The 24,890-nt window shown below is 46.2% G+C and overlaps 1 protein-coding gene across 2 annotated transcripts in view; it reads left to right on the forward strand.

Annotated features, from left to right (window-relative positions):
* WDR17 (WD repeat domain 17) overlaps positions 1 to 24,890 on the forward strand; it is a 953,840-nt gene that overhangs the window by 174,493 nt on the left and 754,457 nt on the right. For both annotated transcript variants that reach the window (XM_078677682.1, XM_078677683.1), the window contains exon 6: positions 19,113 to 19,235. In XM_078677682.1, the coding sequence (XP_078533808.1) occupies positions 19,113 to 19,235 (123 nt within the window). The remainder of the gene's footprint in view (positions 1 to 19,112; positions 19,236 to 24,890) is intronic.

Raw genomic sequence — 24,890 nt, forward strand, 5'->3', positions numbered from 1 at the left:
GAATATTACGTTAGCTTGTGTGGGTTGGATTTTCTATGTCACACAATTGCCGCTTACATCTACCTCCCAACCTACTCTTTCTTTTTCTACTGTTTCTCCACATGAGTTTCATACGTTACCTGAACATGAACAGACACGAAGATCAGAATTTGTGAATAATTCGTTTATACAGATGTTGCATCAGCATCAGCTAGTCATAAATACCACGAATTGTTGGGTGTGTGGTCTTATGCCACATACTACAGATAAAGGAATGCCATATTTGGTTTTGCCTTTTTCCCCTAATGGGTCAGTTTGGGCGCTCAAATCGATGTTTATCTATGCGAACGAAGCCTCTCCAGTGCGTTTTGTTAACGATAACGTGAGCAAGAATGCTTTGATACGGGGAATAGTCGATATGATTAGAGATATCGATGCGTATAACGCTATCCCTAGAGATGAGGTACGAGCATATGTCGGTTGGAATAAGACGACATATAGTGTTAGCTTGATGGAGAAAGAAAGGCAGCGAAGGTCTCCTCCTATTTGGATTATACCCCACCAAGGTCATCTTTGTTTGCAAGGTAATGGTCAGAATCTGAGAGCTCAGCTTGGTAAGAGTGTGTGTGTTCACACATACGTTTATACGTCCCAGAAATCTCCTCCGTTCGTACCAGCTAAAGGCACATATTTTGTTTGTCACGATAGAGCATAAACGTGGTTGCCATCTGATTTTTCCGGCACATGTTACGTGGCATTTTTGCTTCCCCCTACATACACTGCTGTTTCCGATTACCATAAGACGAGATATGGTAGAGGTGTAATCGATGCGAAAGATACTGTCGCACAAGAAGCTGGAGACTTCTTTAAGGGTTTCCTACCCTTTTGGGGTCCTATGGCTAATAGTAGGAATATTCGTCAGCTTACGAGAGTGGTTGAGGCCACTATTAATGAGACTGCAGGTGCCCTTAGCAATATTACAGCTGAGCTTCAAGCGGATCGCCTTATGACATTACAGAACCGCTTTGTTCTAGATATTATACTTGCAGATAGAGGTGTGGTATGCAAATTGATTAGATCTAGTTTCTGCGTTTTCATACCAGATAATGCCCCGACAGTGTACCAAGCCATCTCTAGACTACATAAGATCTCGGAGTCTATTCATGTGGACGAAGGAGACTGTTCGTTGATTGGATGGTTATGGGAATTGTTGTCCAAATGGGGATGGAAGATTCTGATGTTCCTTGGTATGGCGTTAGCTATCCTTTTCTCGTGTTGTTTATGCATCCAGTGTGGTCCCGCCATTTGTAGTCTTTGTGCTACGATCTGTGTGAGAAGACCAGTCCCGAGAGAAGTAAAGAATAATAAGATGATGTTACAGCAACACCTTGATGACCTGATGAGAATAGATATAGACCTGGATTCAGATTGACATGAGTTTAGGTTATTGCCTACGTAATGGCAAAAGGAGGGTCTGAGGTTCTGTGATTTTGCGTGCTTTTAAAGTGCACGACTTTCTTTTCTAAAGATGGGTTTTTGCCATGCGTCGTGACTGCCATCTGGTGTTGCCTTTTACGTAGGCCTCAGAAGTTAGTATGCGAGCAAAGCAGTCTGACCTTTTGTGGGTCATGTGTACATTAACTATGGTTTCCTTCGTGCGCTGGAGTTAATTTCAGAAGCTGGCCTTTCACCTGGAATTGACTCTGCCAAGCCAATTTCCTTGCAAGATCGTTATCCACTTTCCCAATCAACATTCAAGACATTTGTTAACTTTTAAGTTTCTTTACGTTTCTGTTATCTTGCACATTATCTGAAACTACTTTTCTTTACTGTTTCTTCATTTCATGGGTTACGCATTCAATTAAGGGTTTGTCCGGGCCTTCCAGATTATTATTACCTACTGGCGGTCGCCAGTAGGTATATATAGTTAGGATTTTTTCTCTATGGGATTTTTGAAAATTCTATGTCAAATAACTTTGGCGTTTGTGGACGGAATTGGCTGAAATTTTCAGGAAAATGGCACATTTTGTTTCTGAGCAGCCCCTGAAAATTGGGGGGGGGTTCGTCCAGGGGGGGTCAAGAAAAAAGGGGGGTCCCAAAACGTGTTTTTAACATTGAGTTTTCCATAGGGCGGTTGGCCTCACTTTTAGCCCGAACGGCTGAATGGATTTGCACGAAACTTGGCAAAATTGTAGGGACTGGTAGCCCGATGTGCCTTTTGTAGGTCTCAATATATGTGCTACAGTGGATTTTGAGAAATTAACGTTTAAAAAAAGATATATATCTGTAACAGCGGACCGGGCAGCGCTCCAGTACGCGTACTTTTCGCGCAACGGAGCTTTGTGAAGCGAAGCTGATTGGTTCTCCGGCGTCTGTAAACATTCCAAACAGTCCGTAGCGGCCGCCATCTTGTCTCTCGGTAGGATCGAGAGACAAGAGGAGGCCAAAGCGAAGGGGCAAATGACCATAAGGGGGCATAGTAGATCCTCGCTGACCCCCTAGGTGTGATGTGGAGGTTTTAAAAGGGCCCCGCGGGGCAAAAAAAAAAATAATAATAATAATCGAACGGCTGAATGGATTTGCACGAAACTTGGTAAAATATTAGGGACTGGTAGCCCGATGTGCCTTTGCTAGGTCTCAATATATGTGCTCCAGTGGATTTTGAGAAATTAACGTTCAAAAAAAGATATATATCTGTAACAGCGCTCCGCTTCGCGTAACGGAGGTTTGCGAAGCTGATTGGTCATTCTGTCACTGGGCTATAGTTGGGCTACATCTGGCTGATATTTGGGCTACATTTGTTTTTTTTGTCTCTGGCGGCCATCTTTGGGCTACATTGGGCTACATTGGGCTTCATTGGGCTTCATTGGGCTACATTGGGCTACATTTGGGCTCCAACATATATATAGGCCAATGTAGCCCAATATATATTTTTCAAAGTTAATTTTCGTAAAAACCACTGGAGCATATATCTTGAGACATAGCAAAGGCACATCGGGCTACCAGTCCCTACAATTTTGCCAAGTTTCGTGGAAATCCATTCAGCCGTTCGAGCTAAAAGTGAGTCCAACCGCCCTATGGAAATGAAGAAAATGAATGGGTAATTTGTAATTAGCAAATAGCTCATCGCAAACTAGGAATGGTAAAGAATCGCTATTTATTCCTTAAAGTTCGCTATTTAGGAAATGCAAAAAACTTTGATGATACATATGGCGGTTCATCTCTAACAAGATAAGAAGCATAGGGATAGATTTATGATGACTGGCGCATCACCAGGGATGTGTTAGTCATTCTGTGCCGCTGTTCCGTCACCTATGGTGTGCTGCATTTACAATGCGGCGCATCATGGGGCAAAAACAGCACAGATGCGTGATGTATCTGTGCCGTAAAGGTGGCGCATTGCTGGAGTTGTATCGCAAGTGTGATGAAGCTCCAGCAAGGGTCGGGGGTGCCTCTGTCGCAGGGTTTCTGTTCTCACACAGAACTGTGGACAGAGGATTGGAACCTCGGCGAATTAGGGTGCCCCAAAACTCACCTTAGTAATCAAAAACCCCTTAGCAAGCTAGGTACAGTGTCACATTGGATATAACAAACTCTCAATGTTTAGACAATCCAGAATATGAACTTATAGTACCTCAGGATACGTGGAACTCATGAACAGTCGGTCGTTATATATTTCTTAGAAACCAGAACATGGAGTTAAGAAGAACACATGTGTATTTGAAATGTTTATTTACTAATGCCGTCTTCTCAGGCGTAGTATCTTAGATAATACAAGTACACATATTATCAGTAGCAAAATTACCAGCATAGTTACTAGTACATAGAAAACGAATGGTGACAGTATGTTAACATGCTGTAAATGAATAAGAGTTAGCAACATTTATAAGCAGCCACGGGCCGTGGAGGGAGTTACGGTGGGGCAGGGAGGCGGGGAGGGGGAGGGGCAGGGTGGAGAGGGCTCCACCCTGCCCCTCCCCCTCCCCGCCTCCCTGCCCCACCGTAACTCCCTCCACGGCCCGCGGCTGCTTATATCTCACCCTCCCTAATACACATATTATATTATTTGCTAAGAAGGTCTGTTTGTGTTGGTTTAGGGCGTGCCCATACTTTAGTGTCTTAGATTTGAAGGAATCACATCAGCATACACCAGCTCTCTCTTCATGTGAACCGCATCAACTGTTGTGTATGTGTGTTCGGCAAAGCAATATAAAACCCGCCTCATGCCCAGAATTGGCAGAAGCTGCACTTATGTTATGAGTATGAAGTCGTGGAGATCAGACCTCATAACAATTCTGTATCGTGTTGTTCTTGAAACTTCAGCACTCGCTGTACAGATATAGTTTAACAAGCAAAGCAGATAGTAGAGCAATAACATATTATTCTCATGTAAACCACGATGAACTACTAGGTTGAAAGCTAAAGCAACAACTAAGTGTCGTGTGCAGAAGTTGCAAAAAAGGAAAAATGGCGTTTAAACCGGTAATGAGCCCATGCTAACTTAACACGGTGTAAAGATATCCAGGACCTAGATGACACCTCCCCATGATCCGGAAACGAACTGAATAAGATAATAGAAGTGCCATCTCATGAGAGCAGATTGCAACTTTATATGTGGACGGTCCGCAAGGTAAAACATTAAAAACTAGGAAAATTTAATGCTAAAGAAAAATAAAACAGCCAAGTACTTTATCGAGTCTTAAGCCAATAGGCAAGCTAAATAATAAAAACTTGACAAATAAGTCAATGAATTGTCAATGAAATGCTAGTACTCAGCATATCAAACATGAAAAAGGTCTATGACATAACTGTGTATGCAAAATAAGCTGCAACAGCCTCCAATAGGAAGTCACCGTCTTCATCCGAAAAGAGTACAGCCATCCAATTTAAAAGCGGAAAAGAACATACGTGCTCTCCCAGCACCGGATCCTCTATCACCATCAGAGGACAGCTCGGTGGGTTTTCAAGAAAGCTCTGTTCCAAGAAAGACTGTGTTGCCGCCAGTAAATTCCAGGGACCAATTAGTCCATGCATCAATGCCACAGCCATAATCCTTTCGCCAGGAGAAACCAACTCGTGAGTAATGATAGGAGTCATCAGCTGATTAAAGTCGACGTCAGGAGAAACCGGTCCGCAGAGACACAAATCAATGGCCCAATCGAAATCACAGGTCAGGCAGTGAAATACAGGCTGGACACAGGTGAAGTAGGAGAATCGAAAAGATAATCCATATGCCGTGCTTAATATCGCCAACATGTATAGGATAAACAGGAGGGAACCCATAGACCACGTTGGGATGGGTGTAGACTGTAAGTGTAAACAATTCCCAATTGCTCCCGCATTCATTGCTTGAAGCTACACCCTGGAATAACCCACCCGGCATACCTCTGATTCATTCAGACGCAGATTTCCACCGTCTACTCAAGTCTCCCCTGCATTCAGCTCCGGACCTTAACTTCCAGCCCCTCCGACTGCACGACCTTGACAGCAGCGGATCTCACTGTCTTCCCCCGACAACCCCGTCCTGATGATGATCCCGAGTGATGAGGATCGAAACGCCGTCGACAATACAGCCTAATTTTATGGCGCTTTACCTGTTTTGTACTCCTGGAATTGAATCTTGTTTTAAGTGATTATTACTTAAATCCCTGGAGCCATTACTCTGTATATTTTTCACTGTCACTTCGCGCCGACCACGCTGTTTTCACCCCTGCACTTGCACCACCGTCACTATTCACTGTACATATTCATGTATATACCACTTGCACCAAGTGCCTCCGGGTTGTCACCCCATTTATTGTATACAGTGCTGTTTAACTGTATGATTTTGCAAAAAGACCTGCCAAGCTTTCTAAATGGTGAATAATACCCGTTTGTTCTCAAGTTTACAGTGACTCCTTTTCTTTTCATTTGTAATGCATATTGCATACACCCTTTGAACTGTCTTCCTATTGATACCTGTTGGGAATTGTTTACACTTACATAATATCGCCAACGGCATTGTGCCATAATATTCTAGCATGCGATTGCGAAACAGTGTCAGCAGCTGCAGGGCGGGAGCTTGCACAGGAGGGACATCCATATTTAAAAATGTAAAAAAGCACAAGAGCGTCCGCTGGTAATGCAAGTAAAAATGGGAATCCACGAAGCAGATGGAAAAAATAGAATGAAAGAAAGCAGGGATGACTCCAAAGATTTTCTCAAATGAAGTCACGAGACCACTGGTAACAACTTTAAAAAAGTGCGCCAGGGCCTTTGTGGAGGACGCGTTAAAGATAGTCCGAACCATGTCGCTGAAATGCAAAGGCGAATCAGTATTTAAAAGGGTCTGCACCTCTGTACGGGTGTTCGCTATGTGAAGCACGAAAGTTTCACGGGCCGAACTCAAGGCCACCTCTCTCTGAGACAAAAGAGCTCTTATTCTTGCCATGCCGTTGAAATGTGCTCCCAAGGTTGGTATTTGTGGCCAGATTGAAAACTCCCTATGTTCATGTGTGGGAGGAAATAGAACATTTCTGCAGCAAATAACCCGTTCACTTACTGTTACGATAAAAGGAATACTTTTAATTAACCCAGAACAATCTTCATTATTGAGCATCAAATAACTACCATTTTCCAACAACTTGAACGTGGGGATGATAGCAGGAACTGGCGTGCCTTGCAACACGCAAGCCATATTTGGTCGGTGTTTGTTGCATGAACCGTGTAACTGTATGTGCCTACACATTAGTGAATGATCTGGCGTCTCAGTGCATTCCTCTCCATTCAGATAAACTTCTTGATCATCTTTGAAACATCTGTATGTGTATGGAAGCGACCAGACCTCATGAAGAAAAGCACTACCTAAAGGTTCATAACGACCTATTGGTATATATTTCATACAATTTGAAAACTTATATAAAGCAAAAGGCAGCGTTATTAAACCGTGGATAAGGCACGTTGCCAAAAAACCCGCAATCCTCTGCTGATGATGTCACTGAGCATGTCATGAATGATGTAATATGTGACATCATCAGCAGTGGATTACGGGTAATAGTATCTCTAGTTTACTCCCCTATAGCTGTCTTTCGTTTAACATAAGTGTCTGTTTCCTTCCCTTATACTTACTGTTCTTTTTTTAAAAAAAAAATTTTGGGTTCACTTCCGGTTCGCGTACCGGCGAGCGAACTGGGAAGCGAACTACGAGAAATAGAGGTTGGCACAGTTCCAAATATTGTACCAATTTTTTAATAACGGGGAGGTAGTTCTGAAAAGAACTTTTTTTTAATTGTTTTTGTTGTTTTATATTTTTTTTATTATTTTTCTGAACATTTTTTACTTTTTTTGAATTTTTCTGAACAGTTTTATATTTTTTTGGGTTTTTCTTGCAGGGGGCAATGAAAACGATTCATTGTAAAGGGCTCAACAGGAGCAACAAAACAAAAAAAAAGTATTTATTATTTGGGGCGTTTCGTACAAACTTGCATATGATAGTCAATAGCTCTGTTGATCAGAGTGATGCTTCTTTCTCCGTAGCAAATGAATCCATTGCAATGTACGCAGACGTGTTTTACTTCATGAAATCTCGTTTGAATATTTGGCACCATCTCCCTGCCCTCTGGTCCCGTTACTTCCGGTACAACAGATCTTCTGGCCATAATAGGGAGATTATCTAGGTCGTTACGAAACTGTGCAGCACTGTAGTTGTTAGGATGCCACCTAGTCATATGGCGATGCATTGTGTAGTTTCCGAAACTGTATTTTTTGTCGGTCCCTCTGGACAGTCTATCTTGACATATAAGGCAAGTTACGTATCTTGCATTTACTTTTTTCTGACCTTTGGGAATTTTAAAAAATTGCCAAATGAAGTTTTCTTTCCGGTGAGACGTCCTGGGCTCCTCAGGCAAAAAGTGCCTCTCTTCGTGCTCGTCGTCCTGTTCCTCTTCTTCCTCTTCTTGCTGAATTATAACTTGAGCAGGTGGTCCACTCTTCCTTGGATGTGGTGGAGGTGGTGGGGAAGCACCAGCTGAAGCTACTAAAGAAGCCATTGCTCACTGGTAACAAAGGGTCTTTCTCTCACAATGATGAAAGTCAGAGTGAGGAAAGAACGAGGGATTTTCATCATTTGGGAAAAACAATAGTTCTCAACCAATGAAAAGTGTTCATTTTAGATTATATGACCTAGTCTTACATCATTAGGAAACCAAAAGTGAAATGAACCAATGAAAAGTGTTATTACCAAGTCATATGACCTGCTGTGTTTACGTTAAGCGCTTTGCAGGGCCTCCCGGTTTGCTTCCAGAAACCTGTGCTTTGCGACTCGGTAAGCGTACCAGTTCGCTAACGTAGCACGTCATATGACGTATCACGCGACAACGCGAAACGTCATGCGGACGGGAGGCGTCACAATGTTGTTTTCTAACGCGGCAGTTGCGGTAAAGAAACGTTTACCGGCTCGCGGTCTATTTCGCGGCATCAAGGTCAGCTAACGGGAAGCTTCCCGATTCGCGAAGCGGGAACGAAGAAAAAAAAATATTTAAAAAAAAATTATTAATAAACATATAAAATATCTTTTTGGATTTAAAGAAGAATACATTTTACAGCTACAGATATTAGCTGTTAAAAAACCAATGAAATTCACTGAAAAAACCATAGGTTATAGACCATATATAGTTAGGAATTAGCATTTACAAAACCTTGAAAATTCACTGAAAAAACCATAGGTTATAGACCATATATAGTGAGGAATTAGCATTTAGAAAACCTTATTTTACTCACACAAAACCATTGAAATTCCATATATAGTTAGTTGCACTAACTATATATCGCGCACCCGCAATCCACTGCTGATGATGTCACATATTACATCATTCATGACATGGTCAGTGACATCACTGATGACATCACTGATGACATCTCAAATGACATCACTGATGACATCACTGATGACATCTCATTTGACATCAATGACCACATCACTGATGATATCATTCATGTGACAATACAATGCATCTCCTCATATTTTAATATAACCTCTGTTTCACCCAGTGTTAAATACAGAGTATAATTTTTGAAACCATTGACACACCAATACTAGTTACTACATATGTACTCACTGATTCCTACGTCTACACACACATTCACTCATTCACCCATACAATCATTCATACATACAATCACTCATCTTTACAACACTATCATATGCACTCATACACCTATACAGACACTCACACTCTGCCACTCATCCATGGAGTTACTCACACACCTAGTCAGTCCTGTAAAGAATCAATCACACTTCCATTTTCTTGTCTATATAGTTAAACATAGAGCACCTTATATTTTCAAACATATACTAACACATACTTACCTTGTTATACAATCATTGATATAAGTACACATTGATCTGCACAGAGTCACACACCTCCCAGCCAGCCACACACACACTCAGTCTCCCATACAAATACTTGGACAATCAATCAATAACCCATATAGTTACTCATATAGCTATTGATCAACACATGCAACAGTTTACAGAACAACAGACATAATGATGCACAAATTAAGACAGTTTAGTCACTAACCCATGCACTCAGTGAGACACATTTAATCACTCACTCATACAGTCAGTCATGCACCTACTAAATCCTTCGTCCAGACACTTATACATCCACTCATTCTTCAATATGTAAGACATATTTAAACTTTACAGAAACATAAAATCACTGGATGTTGTTATCAGTGATGTCATCAGTGATGTCATTTGAGATGTCATCAGTGATGTCATCAGTGATGTCACTGACCATGTCATGAATGATGTAATATGTGACATCATCAGCAGTGGATTGCGGGTGCGCGATATATAGTTAGTGCAACTAACTATATATGGAATTTCAATGGTTTTGTGTGAGTAAAATAAGGTTTTCTAAATGCTAATTCCTAACTATATATGGTCTATAACCTATGGTTTTTTCAGTGAATTTTCAAGGTTTTGTAAATGCTAATTCCTAACTATATATGGTCTATAACCTATGGTTTTTTCAGTGAATTTAGATATGCCTAAATATTAACTTGTGGGTTGGGACACTGTAAAATGAGCTTTACTATATGATGCTGTGTGATGTCATGTATTTTCTATTGGTTGAACTTTGGTGCAGGGGCGTGCATTTTAAATGTACCTTTTTGTGTATAAATAGGGATGTCTCGCCTTAGTAAAATTGAGCAGTTTCTTGAGTTGTACACCGTGTTGTGTTACTGGGATTTCTGCTACTAGCTGCAGCTAATACATTTGATCTCTGACGCCACCTAGAAGTATTCCGTGTCTCTGTATACCAAGGCAAGGGAACCCAGAGGACTTTGGGCGTGTCCCTGGCGCCGCTGGGTACTTGAAATCCCAGTTCTTCACTTTTTGATTGGGTACATAATTGTAATTAGTGTATTCAAAGTATCAAATACTATTAAGTGATTTATTGACATAATATTATGCATCTTTTTTTAATAAGCTGCCATTATTATCATGAGAGGCAATTTGAATATGAAAATGTTGTTTTTAACGTATCTTATAAACTACTTAGACACTGTTTATCAAAAAAAAATTTATAAATATATTTTGTAAGAATAAAATCTTTTTATGAGTCATGTTTATTTGTACACTTAGACTTTTTTGAGTATTTTTTTGTAATTATTATTGACATTGTTGCATAGAATAGTAGTTACCTAGGAATTGTTTTTGTAGAATTATAGCCAATATTATACAAGCGTTCACTTCCTGTAGTTGCATTGAGATATAGCGTCAAAATCCATGTATGTGGTGCACAAGCACTTTCATCTAGGTCAAATGATAAATGAAATTAAAACCCCAACTATATAATATGGTATGATTATATATAAATAAATATGTAGAAATACCTAAAAAAAAATCATCACCAAGGTCTCCTCTTGCTAGCCAGTTGTATAGGGCACATTGCTGAAATATATAGAAGTCATTGACGGAACAAGGACATTTAGCCACAAGGTCAATAATTAAAGAGCCAGCTCTGCAAACTGTTTGAATGTTTAAGAAGTACTGGCCTTTCTGAATTCTAAACAAAAGCTCTCTAGAACTACGAGGGAGACATATCCAATCAACACAGCCTAAGACCTGTTGGAAATGTGTCAGACAAAAAAATCAAACTTGATTTGCAAGTTGCGAGCTGGAGAAAAATGTATCAATGAGTGTTTATCAGCATTGCACCAAACAAATTGTGAATGAAACGTAAAAGTTCACTTTGTGAAACCCCTCCTTCCATGGCAACCACCCCTTGATATCTTCTTGAGGGTAAAAAGTGTAGACAGCAAAGTACCTGTATCTGGGTGGGTATAGAAACGCTCCGGTGTTAGTCCCTACACAACCCAGGGTCTAACCCAACTATTAAGTGTAAAAAACACAGTGCTGCTGAGCCTATACTTGCTAACATTTTATTTGGGTCCTCATCCCCAGTTGCAGGATAGCTTGCAGAGTAACAGTGTACAAATTTCTAACGTTATACCATTTCAAACTCTCCTGACACTTTTTCTAACACAAGTTTCTTCAAAAGTGGTGAACTGGTTTACTCCAGAGAAACTAATGGCACTTCCTGGAGTAAAGTTTTAGTTACCTGCCAAGTTTGGTTTAATTCCATTGAGTATATTTTTCAGTAGCACAGTGGAAGAGCACTGGGAATAAAGGTAAGTAACCTGTGCTTCTTCTCCATCTACATCATCCCTAACCCAGTCGCTGCTTCAATCAGGTCACTGTTATATTTAGATCAAACAGGGTTTTTGTGGCACTTGGCTGTTTTCGCAGGGTCATCCCCAAACATTTTGCCTTCACCTACCTGTTTTCAGAACACGTTTTTGTTGGCTTTTTGGACCCAGCTCACTTTACTTCTGCTAGCCAGTGATAAAGTGGCTGTGCTTTCTCCTTTAGACATGGTAAAATTGGCTTACACATAGTTGGCACATTTAATTTGCTTGTTAGTCCCCAGTAAGCTGGTACTACATGTATCTGGAGCCTGTAAATTAAATGCTACCAGTGGGCCTGCAGAATTGATTGTGGCACCCACTTTCTGAGGGCCTTAATAAGAGTCTGGCGGTCCATGGACTGCCAGGGACTCGGCGGTGGCAGTATTATAAGTTAGGTGGTCGGACTACTATTTGACCACTGCCAGGTAACTGCATTCCTTGGTGGTGGCACGACGGTCAGGGGCTGAGAACAAGCTGGCGGTACTGCTGCAGTACTGCCATGCATATTTTGAGTAACCTGACCGTCCGCCTTACATGGCTGTCAGCACCTCCATGTAAAAGCTGGCAGTGGGGAAACAAAGGGGACATACAGGGCCCCCCTTACTCCATGTAGGTAGGTGCATGTGAGGGGCACATGTTGTGCTCCCCTATGTGAAAGCACACCCAGAGTTCCAGCATGGCATGGACTTAACAGTCCATGCCATGCTGGAACGCACTGTTGCAATACCATGGCGGGCAATATTAAAGGCTCATTGAGCCTTTTTACTGCCCCGCCGTGGGACGCCACACTGCCTGCCCCCCAGACAACGATTTGTATCGTATTCTGGTTGGCAGGCAACTTTCGGGTTTGGCAGGGCGGTGCTGAACCCGCTTCTGCACCTCCAAACTCATAATAAGGCCCTTAGCCTTTTGAACATGTCCCAGACCTGCCATCAATCAATCAATCAATCATGCCATTTGTATAGCGCACTACTCACCCGGGAGGGTCTCAAGGCGCTTGGGGGGAGGGGTATGCTACTGCTCGAACAGCCAGGTCTTGAGTTGTTTCCTGAAGGCGAGATGGTCCTGGGTCAGCCGAAGGTGGATGGGGAGGGAGTTCCAAGTCTTGGCAGCCAGGTAAGAGAAGGATCGTCCTCCGGCGGTGGCTCTTCGGATGGGTGGTACGGCTGCAAGGGGGAGGCTGGTGGACCGTAGCTGGCGGGTGGGCGTGTAGAAGGTCAGGCGGTCGTTGAGGTATTCGGGGCCCAGGTCGTGGAGAGACTTGTGTGCGTGGGTGAGGAGCCGGAACGTGATCCTCTTGTCGACGGGGAGCCAGTGCAGGTTCCTCAGGTGGCTGGAGATGTGGCTGCGTCGGGGGACATCCAGGATGAGTCGGGTGGAGGCGTTCTGGATGCGCTGGAGTCTTTTCTGTAGCTTGGCTGTGGTTCCGGCGTAGAGGGCGTTTCCGTAGTCCAGTCGGCTGGTGACGAGTGCCTGGGTGACAGTCTTCCTGGTCTCGGTCGGGATCCAGCAGAAGATCTTGCGAAACATACGCAGGGTGTTGAAGCACGATGAGGAGACGGCGTTGACTTGTCTGGTCATCGAGAGGGAGGGGTCCAGGATGAAGCCCAGGTTGCGTGCGTGGTCGGTTGGCTTGGGTGCGGTGCCCAGGGCTGGGGGCCACCAGGAGTCGTCCCAGGCGGAGGGCGAAGATCCCAGGATGAGGACTTCCGTCTTGTCCGATTTCAGTTTCAGGCGGCTGTCCTACATCCACTCGGCGACGTCTTTCATCCCTTCGTGTAGGCAGGTTCTGGCGGTGTCGGGGTCTCTGGTGAGGGAGAGGATCAGTTGGGTGTCGTCGGCGTAAGAGATGATGTTGAGGTTGTGCTGGCATGCGATGGCTGCGAGAGGTTTCATGTAGATGTTGAAGAGGGTGGGGCTGAGTGAAGATCCTTGCGGGACGCCGCAGATGACTTCGGTGGCCTCGGAGCGAAACGGGGGGAGGCGGACTCTTTGTATTCTTCCGGCGAGGAACGAGATGATCCACTCCAGTGCCTTCTCTTGGATACCGATGTTGCTGAGGCGCTGGACTAGGGTGCGGTGGCAGACCGTGTCGAACGCAGCGGAGAGGTCCAGGAGGATGAGGGCCACTGTTTCCCCCTTGTCGAGCAGGGTCCGGATGTCGTCGGTGGCTGCGATGAGGGCAGTCTCGGTGCTGTGGTTGGCTCTGAAGCCGGACTGCGAGGGGTCGAGGGATCCGTTCGTCTCGAGGAAGGCGGTCAGCTGTCTGTTGACGATCTTCTCGATGACTTTAGCAGGAAAAGGGAGGAGCGAGATGGGGCGGAAGTTTTTGAGATCGGTGGGGTCCGCTGTAGGTTTCTTCAGGAGGGCGCTGATCTCGGCGTGCTTCGAGCTCTCCGGGAAGGTGGCGGTGTTGAAGGAGGCGTTGATGATGTTCCGGAGTTGGGGTGCGATGGTGGAGTCGGCCTTGTTGAAGACGTGGTGTCGGCAGGGGTCGGTCGGTGATCCGGAGTGGATGGTGTTCATCGTGCGGGCTGTGTCTTCGGTGGTCACCGTGGTCCAGGTGCGAAGGGTGGCGGTGGGGGGCGTTGGTTCGACGGTTGGGTGCGTGGGTGGGGCGCCAAAGCTGTTGTGGATGTCGGCGATCTTGCGGTGGAAGAACGAGGCGAGGGAGTCGCAGAGGTCTTGTGACGGAGTGATGTCGTTGGTGCCGGTGCTGGGGTTGGAGAACTCCTTGACAATAGTGAAGAGCTCTTTGCTGTCGTGGGCGTTGTTGTCCAGTCGTTCCTTCAGGGATTTCTTCTTGGTGGTGCAGATGAGCTGGTGGTGCTTGCGGGTAGCGTGTTTGAGGGCGGTCATGTTGTCGGTGGTCCGGTCGAGGAGCCAGGCTTTCTCGAGGGTGCGGCAGGTCTTCTTGGAGTCCTTGAGGTCGTCGGTGAACCAGGATGCCTTCTTGCTTCTGGGTCTGCTGGGAGGGTTCTTTAGTGGCGCGAGGTCGTCGGCGCAGGCGGTCAGCCACTGTGTGAAGTTGCGGGCTGCTTCGTTGGGGTCCGTTGTGTTGGCGGGTGGGCTCTGGCTGAGGGAGGTGGTGAGCTGGTCTGCGGTGATCTTGCTCCAATTCCTGTGAGGTACCTGTTGCGGGTGGTGGTGGGTCGTGGATCTTTTGAAGCTGAAGTGGACGCAGCTGTGGTCGGTCCAGTGGAGTCCGGTGGCGTGGCTGAAGGTGATGTACTTGCTGGAAGAGAAGACGGGATCAAGCGTGTGGCCGGCGTAGTGGGTGGGGGTGTTGACCAGTTGCTTGAGTCCGAGGTTGGCGAGGTTTTCCAGCAGGGCGGTGGTGTTGCGGTCCTTGTTGTTCTCCAGGTGGAAGTTGAGGTCCCCGAGGAGGATGTAGTCGGTGGAGGGGAGGGCGTGCGGGCTGATGAAGTCTGTGATGTCTTCGCTGAATTGTGTGCGTGGTCCCGGGGGTCTGTAGACGAGGGTGCCTCTGAGGGTCGTCTTAGGGTCGGTGTGAATCTGGAAGTGGAGATGTTCGGCTGCGGCGAAGGAGTCGTTGGCGTCGGTCGTAATGCGGATGGTGTTCCTGTGGACGATGGCGATGCCACCTCCGGTCTGGTTGATGCGGTCCCTCCTGATGATCTTGTACCCGTCCGGGATGGCGATGGCGATGTCGGGTGCAGAGGAGGCATTCATCCAGGTTTCCGTGAGAAAGGCGACGTCCGGTGATGTAGCGTCGAGGAGGTTCCAGAGTTCCACGGCATGTCTGTGGACGGAGCGGGTGTTGATCAGGATGCACTTGAGGTGGTTGCTGCTGGCGTTTGTCTTGGCGGGTGCGGGGCAGGTTCGGAGGCAGGTGAACTTGCAGGTGCAGCAGGTGAAGGGTCCGTGGGTGCGTCTCGGGGTGGCTCGGCAGCAGGCGTGGGTCCGGCCGGCATTGAGTGCGTTGAGAGTGGCGGCGTCGTAGGTCAGTCGGGTCGTCTTGCCTCGGCGGGGAGGGCCAGGGGTCCTGGCGCTGGGCGCAGGCCAGGCGCGGACGGGCGCAGAGGGGCTTTCCTTTGGCGCACCTTCGGCGCTCAATCGGTGCTCCCGCTGCGCGGTCGCTCTGGGGGCGTCATAAGTAAGGAGCCGGGAGGGAGGAGCAGCTGGGTGGCGGGAGCGGGGCGGCGAATGGAATCACAGGGGGGCGGGGCCGCAGGGAGGCAGCGGCGGGAAATTCCAAGAAGCAGCGGGCAGCGGGAAATTCCCAGGAGCAGCGGGAAATTCCCAGGAGCAGCGGGAAATTCCCAGGAGCAGCGGGCAGCGAGCGAAGGAATCTGCAGGCAGGAGGCGGCAAGGCAGGCAGGAGCGGCAGCAGTGAGTGGGGCGACCAAGCCCTGTGGAGGGCTGAGCGGTCACACTCTGTGGTCCCCTACGATCCCCTTAAGTAAGGAGCCGGGAGGGAGGAGCAGCTGGGTGGCGGGAGCGGGGCGGCGAATGGAATCACAGGGGGGCGGGCCGCAGGGAGGCAGCGGCGGGAAATTCCAAGAAGCAGCGGGCCATTGCAGCGTCTGTATGCTGTTTAAACTGCCAAAATAAACCTTTTTCCAGGCCTAAACCTCTTTAAAACATATAAGTAACCCCTAGGCTGGGCCCTAAACAGATCATAGGGCAGGGGACTTGTATTTAAAAAGTTGGATGTGTATCTTTATATTTTTCATGTACTGGTAGTGAAAAACGACTACATTTGTTTTTCCTTACTGCAAAGCCTACTTCTGCCATAGGATAACATTGGGTTAACTTATTACATGTAATACGTGATAACATGTTCCTGCCATCGTGCTGAGGACATCGTATCGATCGCGTATCAAGGAGACTCATTTGAGCTCCAACACGGCCACACACCCGCTACCCAGCGGGACCGTCTGAATACTTTTGGCTCCCGGAAAACCGTTTCACCAGCCTTCAGTTAAGTATTACTTGGAACCCCTCCACGGTCCACTGCACTGTTAGTGAGGAACAGATAACCCCGACCGTTGCGGGATCTCCCTCGTGGAAGACCCGCCAACAAATTCCTACGCCGGATTCTAGGCATCAACGTGAATAACCAGGCAATTGTTATTTAAATTAGTCCTGATGATGATCCCACTCACCTAGGAGCTAGGGATCGAAACATCGACTGTTTTGAAACAATACCACATATTAACCATTGAATGATATTGATGTGGATTATTGTTTTGTAGAGCCTGTATTACTGCATTCTATAGGCAAGCCTATTTTTGCTCCAAAGTGTTTGCCTGACTAATTCTAATTTTGTTATGTGCACTAGTCTATTGTCTACTCCTCCCACCTTCTTCCTCCTGTGGGGTACAGGACTGTGCCCTTGTATAATTGTGTGTACTTGTATTCCTGGAACTTATTCTTGAAAACCAATTGAATTAAAATCCTCTGTCCGGCTGGGCACTGGAAAACATATATAGTACTCATTGTGGTCTATATAACATTAGTGTTCTCAGAAAATTCTCAAATGAGCCTAGGACCTTTGTTCTTTGTAATAAACTTTGAATTGGGAGCAGGTAGGAATGTCAAGTTTGGTGTCCAAGGTGTTGTAATTTAAATCCCTCTTTAAAGATAAAGTCAGATTTTTTATCACTTTTCTGGAAATGCCACTTTTAAGAAAGTTGGCATTTTCTTGTCCTAATCATATGGTGTCTGTTGCCTCTATCGTGGGTCACACGACTAGGTGTAGCTGGCAGTTGGTTTTTGTGAATTGCTCCCAGAAAGAGAGACAAAGGAGCACAGGTGTTTCCAGGATAGGCTGTTTCTGACTTGAGGAGGGGGAAGAGCTTTCACCTACCACACTTGCACATCACAAAGGCTCTTCCTGAGCACACCAACAAAGAGTTTGACACTAGTCTATTGTGACCTCAGGCAAGCTGGGGTCAGGGCAGGGAGGAAGAAAATTCCTAACACCTCTGGGGGGTGAACCCTCCAGAACCTTCTTCTACTTCAAAGTGGGCAACAGTTATAAATATTGGGTGCTGAGGTCCAACTCTTCAGTACACCTCTGGACCTTGTGGAAGACTCGAAAGGAATGGTGTGCTGCACTGCCAGAAGGACTGCTACCTGAATGAAGAACTGGTTAAGCACATTGAACACAAGATCAACCAGTTTGACTCTGAGGGCCAATTGGCTGGCCTCCTAATTAGAAGCCTCAGGGGTAGAACAGGTCCCAACCATCTGGAACCCAGCACCTGGATTCAGTCTCCTGTGAGTCTTGCCACTAAAGTTGTGCTTCCCCAGTCCTGGACCCTTCAAAATAGACCGGAAGATGCTCTACCAGCTCAACTGTGGCCCTGTGGGCAAAATCGACGGAGCGCAATGGATCTTCTCACAGCTCCCCTTCAGAACCGCCACTGAGCAACACATCCCCAATGCTGAACTTCTCATCACAGCCCGCAATCTTCTCGGAACCGCCACTGCGAAACACCATCTCAACACAGGCCTTCACATCGCAAGGCCCTTGTCTATTGCATACTCGACGACAGTGCAGGACTCCGCATCTTAAGCCTTGCAACTTCTTCGGAACCACCTGGCATACGACCCATCTTTATGCTGATACATTTTGAAATATTTGTACATTTAATTTGCAGGTATTTAAATTGTGTTGTTTGTTCATAAAAAAACGTTACTATCATACTCCTTCTACCTCAGCAAGAGTGTCATAGTTCACTAAACAAACTCCTCTCACTTCTAATTCAGCAAAAGAAAAATTAACACCGGTATAATTTTTAAAAGGATAAGCAGTAAAACGTCAGTAGACATCCTGACATTTCACGCCTGTATTTGAACACAATGCAAAGGCTTCACTATTGCTCATTCACCTTCTAAACTACAGCATGGTTGTTTTGGGGGTGCTGCAGCACTCCCAGCAGCCCTACTTTCAGAGCCTACGGCTTCGTATTTTCCGCTAAGAAACAAGAGGAAGGCGAAAAGTGCTAACTACAGAAAGTAACCCAGGCACTTAGAGTCCTGTTTGTTTCATCTCTTGCTACTGCCTTCATGACTGAGTCTAGGGATAGTAAGGGATAGTAATGGCAGGATGAAGAGTACCAAAGAGCAGCTGCAACAACTAGCTACCCGTAAGTAATATCCATAGGTATGATTGTTCCTTATTTTCATTGCGTTCTGTATTTACTCAACGCCCTCGCTTGCAGGTGATATTAGGCATGTATGTCCAGTAATGGCCTACATGCTTTAGATTGGCTACTGCCTGCAGAGGTCTTGACTGAAACAACCTGTAATTGTGTTGGCCCATACATACCCTTATATACACACGCTTCATGGTGATACTTGTTGTCCATACTCTAAATTCTCATCTTCGAACAAAGAATGACAACTTTTTGTACATTTCACAGATTCTCAAGTTGGTGTATTACGTGTGTGGAATGTTTCAAGAACAACGCCGATAGATAACTTTAAACTGAAGAAAACAGGATTCCATGCTTTACACGTATTGAATTCACCTCCAAAGAAAAAATGTGAGTAGTGGACAGAGTTATGTTTTTTATATTGTTATCCGATTCCCGACATTGTGGTCTGCTTAGCAAGTACCGACCTGCAGATACAGTTCAGTATCTGAGTCATTTCATAAAAATCTTAAAATGAAATAAAACAAAACGAAATCTGCCCTAGCACTCAATGTCCTAATCCTTCTGCCCCAGCACTCTAAAAGCCGGTTCTTACAACATTTTCCACGCCTTAGTGGAATTTAAATGCGAAACGTCTGATGTAGGCTCCCACATGACAGATCGTTTTTCAAACATTCATGATGTGCAGATTATAGCAGTTCCAGATTGAACCTATTACTGCAAAAAATCAACAAATATACGAGATTCCTTTGAAAATTTAAACTAATATAGACAACTAGGTAAATTATAGGCATAACCCAGCACTGTGTTGTATTCCTTATTTTTTGCAAATCATGTCATTTGTTAAAACGTAATATAGCATCCATTTCTACCCTCAATAATTCATGTATTAGTGTATGTTTTGTGAAATTCTTTTATTTGTGATGGGGTAGAGGAAATGGGGGCTGCTGTGTCTGGATAATTTGAACCAGAGCGTTGGACCAGAACCAGTTGTAATTGTTTTTTTGTGTGCATTTCATTGTTTTTTAAGAAGTGCTTATTTAACAACGTTCCTCCTGGCAAGATCTTGGGTGTTCGAGTTATGCTTTGCATGGCTGGTGTGTGAGGCATGAATTGTGCTCCTAAACATAACTTGCACAATGTAGTCGTTTTTTGGTTTTAATTCATAACCATAACTGAACTTTAACTACGGTTCTTTCAGTGAATTTCCGAGGATTTGATACATGTCGGGGTGTTATGGCAAATCTGTCTATTTTTTAATGTTAACCATTGAATTTTTCAGTGAATTCGGAAGGGGTTTTGGTCATATACCACATCCAAGAGGTCTCGGCGCCCATCCCTCCTATGGCAGCGAAACCCTCCATGCACAATGCCTTTAATAGTGCACAGCTGGTGGTTGACCGCAGGGCCTTGACTCCGTTCAGGTCCAGCATCCAATCCTGCATAGTTGACCAGCCATCTGGGGGTATGGCTGCAGTGTCTCGTGGTGACCTTTGACAGTACCAGGTCCTGCACCCATTTCTTTTTGTGCTGCCAAAAGCATCAGTGGCCCTGCGCCCAACACTACGTTGGTGGCCATCCCCTCACTACCCACAGCCTTCGGCCCTGCGCTGCACAGTTTGTTGCAGGACCTGTCCTCTGGCCTGGCACTGCACCCAACTCTCTCCAGGTTGCCAGCATCTGCACTGCACAGATTTTGGCCATATGTTGCAGGGACACAGAGAGGTCAGGCCTTGTGTCCAACCCTCTGCGGTTATCTAACCCCGCCAATAACACCTATATGTACCCAACATCCTTGGTTCCTGCGGACATACTTGGGCCCAGAATTTGCAAATCTAGCACAGGATTCACAAAAACTGTAAACAAATGGAAAAAAAATATTAAGTGCACTACAGCTGCACTTTGCCACCTCGCTCCTGGCTTCTTCCAGCATTGACCCTGTGGCTGAGGGGTGTCTGAGGCATTTTTAACTATCCGCTGGCTCATTGGAGGAAGTGGCCTGCACTGCCCCTCCCCACAACTAAGGGACTACGGAGGCTTGCCCCTACTACATGCAGAAGCACTATCAGTGGCTTTCAAACCTGGGCTTTTACCTTTTTCTCTGCTTCAGAATGTGACAAAAGGGGCTACATTTGTGGTCCAGGTGCAAGGCATAGGTTACCGAATGTATGATGATACTACGCGATCATGTTGATCGCGGTATCTTACGAGGCGGGTTTTACAAAGCAAGTCATTTCAACGACTTGTGCTGGAGGGCGCTGGACCTTGGGACAGTACGATTTACTCGTCCAACACCAGTCTACATACAGTAGGGAAGGTGTTGGATAGTAAATCGTACTATTCCTTAGCTTACAGCGCCCTCCAGCGCAAGTTGGTAAAACGACTTGCATTGTAAAACCCGTGTTGTAAACATACAGCGATGTAACGACGGCATTGTAAAGGTCGTCTCCCGGGTTACCTAGTGACTGCGGGGTGACATTTGGACTTTGACATTGTGGTTGCCATGGAAGCAGCTGGTTGCACTTATGCCCTCCCGCACGGAGGGTTGGCCTCTTCATTCACCACATGCCACCACCTCCCTGGGACTTGTTCAGTGGGGCGGATGGGGTAATTTGATCCACCGTACGTTTATTATGCGGGAGAAGGTGGCACCAGTGTGGCTTGCAGCCCGCAATGAGACCCCAGCCCTACCTGTGATTGAGGACACCTGGCATTGTGGGATATTTTACGCCCTGAGGCAGCAGCTCCCAGCTTGTGCTGCCACACATATGCCCCTAACCATGGACGATGTCTGCCCCTGCTGCCATTAAACTCTTGGGCATGATCTATAGCATGCTAGCAGCTGCTTCCCGTTTACAACATTTGGCTAATCCTACCCTTGCCGGAGCACTGCGCTTTGAGGACCTACCACACTGCGAGAACTCGCAGGTTGCAGTCACTGGCTCTCCTGTCCAGCAATGCCCGTTGCCAGCTGTTCACTCCCATGCATGATTCTGTCATTGCCAGCCTGCCTGCAAGACTCTTTCTACCTCCCTGGAACCTCCCGCGGATGCTGTCCTTCCATCCCGCCTCCAGTCAGACTAGCGCACGCTAGGCCATGGGGGTCGAATGCCTCTAGCCCTGTTGCCTTGCACTGCTGTTTTTCTGGTCTGCCCACTTGCACTCCTGCTTGCTGCTCCTTGCTCATGGATTCGCGGAGGCCAAAAGGGCTGTGACCCAGCTACACCTCATGTTTGGACCAAGATATGGTGGGACCCACATTTTCAATATATCTTTCTCAAGTTGTCCTTTTCAGGACAGACCTTCTTGATTGGTTTTATCTATGCCCGACCCATGTCAAAAGGGACACTTTCAATGACATAGCCTGTATTTTACACCAGCATTTCCGCACTAAATCCATACTCTGCAGCACCTGGAATTTGGTTCTCAACCCAAGTCCGACAGCCCATTACACTCTGCCTCCTCAGACCATGGCCTCCTTCTAGATCTGATCTCCAACTTTTCCTTGGTGGATTCTTCAAGGCTGACCACCACTTCCTGTGTACCTGACACTTGTACATGGATAGATTACTTCCTCTTTGCCCCATCCATGTTGGCTCATCTGACTGACAGACATCCACATCCCCCTCTGGAGTGTCCGATCATGACACAGTACAGGTGTGGCTTCATCTGGGACTGATACCCCCCAACACCAGTTCAGTGGTGGCTAAATCTTTACTGATACAAACGCCTGGATGATAAATGACAAATCTGGGGTCACCTTCAAACTGATCTGTACCACAACTGGGAGACAGTGTCTCGCGGGTTCTTTGGGCAGCTGGGAAGGTGACAGTTAGGTGCAACATAATGAAGGAAATGCCCTCGGCAAAGTGGAAAGCCCTTAAACCATGAACAGCACTCAAGTTTGAGGTATGTACACTCACTGTCCCAAGCTCATCCACACCTACCTTGCCAACACTGAAAGCTATCATGCTGGCTAAGTACGACCTTAACTCCCTTTACAAAAAAGTCATTTTCCGCTTTAAACAGTGTTACTATGAAAGGGGGAATAAGGAGGCCGTCTTTTAGCTTTACAAGCCCGTCAGCAGGAAGCTTCGCGCATGATGCCATCTATCCTCCATGCAGATGGCACTCCTCACACACATCCCCTGGACAATTTTTGAGATTTTCCGCTCCTACTATGCTTCCCTGTACACCTGCGACACTGATAGTGCTGCTACAGACAATGCCAACTTCTTGGTGCAGAATGCCTTACCCCTCCGCTCCCCGATACAAACCCAATTTCTAACAGTTATAGTTCATCAACACAAAACAAACAAAGCCCCATAATTCACCAGGTATAGTATGAAACTCACAATTCCCACCAAAACTCATACCCTGTCATGCTCAGCGTGCCACTTGGAAAACAGGGAGGCAAACACAAGGGAAAACATTCCATGATGTCAGAACTATGTGCATGCTGTCACCTGACCATGGAAATCTCTTTTTCTGCAGTTGAGGGCTTGCAGGGAAAATCTCTCTAGTGCTATCATATAGAACTCCCCCAGTGTGGGTGCATGGGCATAATTTGCACATGGAGGTTGTTAGACCTGGCATCATTGGCATGAGTCTCTCCTCCATTTTTTCTGTTTGCCTCCTCTGTTTACGATGTTTTTGCTGGTATATTGCTTTGGGCACTGTGCCACTGCTGATCAGTGCCACAGTGCAAGTGCTCCCTATGTGAAATTGCTGTATTGATGGAATTCCATGTTTGGCTTATTTGGTTTACTGTCAGTCCCTAGTAGCGTGCACCAGGAGTGCCAGGGCTTGTAAATACAAATGCTGCTAGTGGGCTTGCAGCACGTGTTGTGCCACCCACAAAAGCGGCCTAGTAAAAGTATGTCTAAAGGTCTGCCATTGCTAGACCTACGTGCAGTCTGGTACTGTCACGCAGACTGCGCAAGTACACCTACTTGCCAGTCCCTAAACCTTCCCTTAACTTCATGTTAGTCACCCCTATGGTAGGCCCAAGGGCAGGGTGCATTGTAAGCATAAGGTAGGACAAGCCTGACAAGGTTGGCCTGTCCTAATAGTGAATTACAGCCATATTCGTTTTTCACTATTGTAAGGTTACCTGCTCTCCATCAGTTAGAATGGGCTGCCAGGATTATTAATGCTATAATCCTAGCGGGCTCGGGGAGCATGGTGCAATGTCGAGTTTGGTATCCCTGAACTCAGGGTTTAATAACGCATCCGTTTGGGTGGATGGTTTTTGGACTCTGTGTTTGAAAATAGCACTTTTAGAAAGTAGCTATTTTCTTGTCTAACTGTCTACCGGTCTCTGCTGGTTCTGGTGTGCGTGTGACAGGAGCTGGGTGGCTCCAGAGGTCTGAATAAGTCAGTGTGGGATGAGTGGGGCATTTGCATTGAGAGTAGGGGAAGAGTAGCTCCTGATAGCCTGCCCTGCCTGATACAATGCTGGCTCCGCCCCCCTGCCGGGCGACTGATGACTCTGTGCCTGCCAGGGACTTTCCTGGCCCACCTCCTGCCGGGCAACTGATGGCCCTGCCCCTGCCAGTGACAATGCTGGCTCCGCTCCTGCTGGGCGGCTGAAGACTCTGCCCTGCACAGTGAATAGGCCAGGTGCTTCGGCCTGGCAACACCCACAACAAACCCAAGATGGGGGGAAATTCCCCTGCATGGACAAAGGGATCAAAGCCAAAAAGGGGTATAAGAGAAGGACCCCTGAACCAAGAATTTAGATCACTTCTGACAAGGAAACCTGAACCAAGGACAAGAAGCCTGCTGATCTAAGGACTGCCTACCCCTTCTGCCAGAGTGCTGTTTGTTGGGGGAATCCTGCATTGCTTCTTTATTTTTGCCAAGGAACCAGGAGAGAGGAACTGTGTGTGTACTCTCAATCTTTGCTAAGAAAATCTCCAAGGGCTGGAAGAGTGCCAGTCTCCTGTTGAAGTCACAGGGCTAAAGGACTTCATCTGCTTAAAGTGCTGTTTGCTGGAACTTGTGAATCCAGCCCCTCTGAAAGAATCCAGCAATCTCGACGCC

Source organism: Lissotriton helveticus, chromosome 2_1 (assembly GCF_964261635.1).
Source record: "Lissotriton helveticus chromosome 2_1, aLisHel1.1, whole genome shotgun sequence".
In the NCBI taxonomy this organism is placed as follows: domain Eukaryota; kingdom Metazoa; phylum Chordata; class Amphibia; order Caudata; family Salamandridae; genus Lissotriton; species Lissotriton helveticus.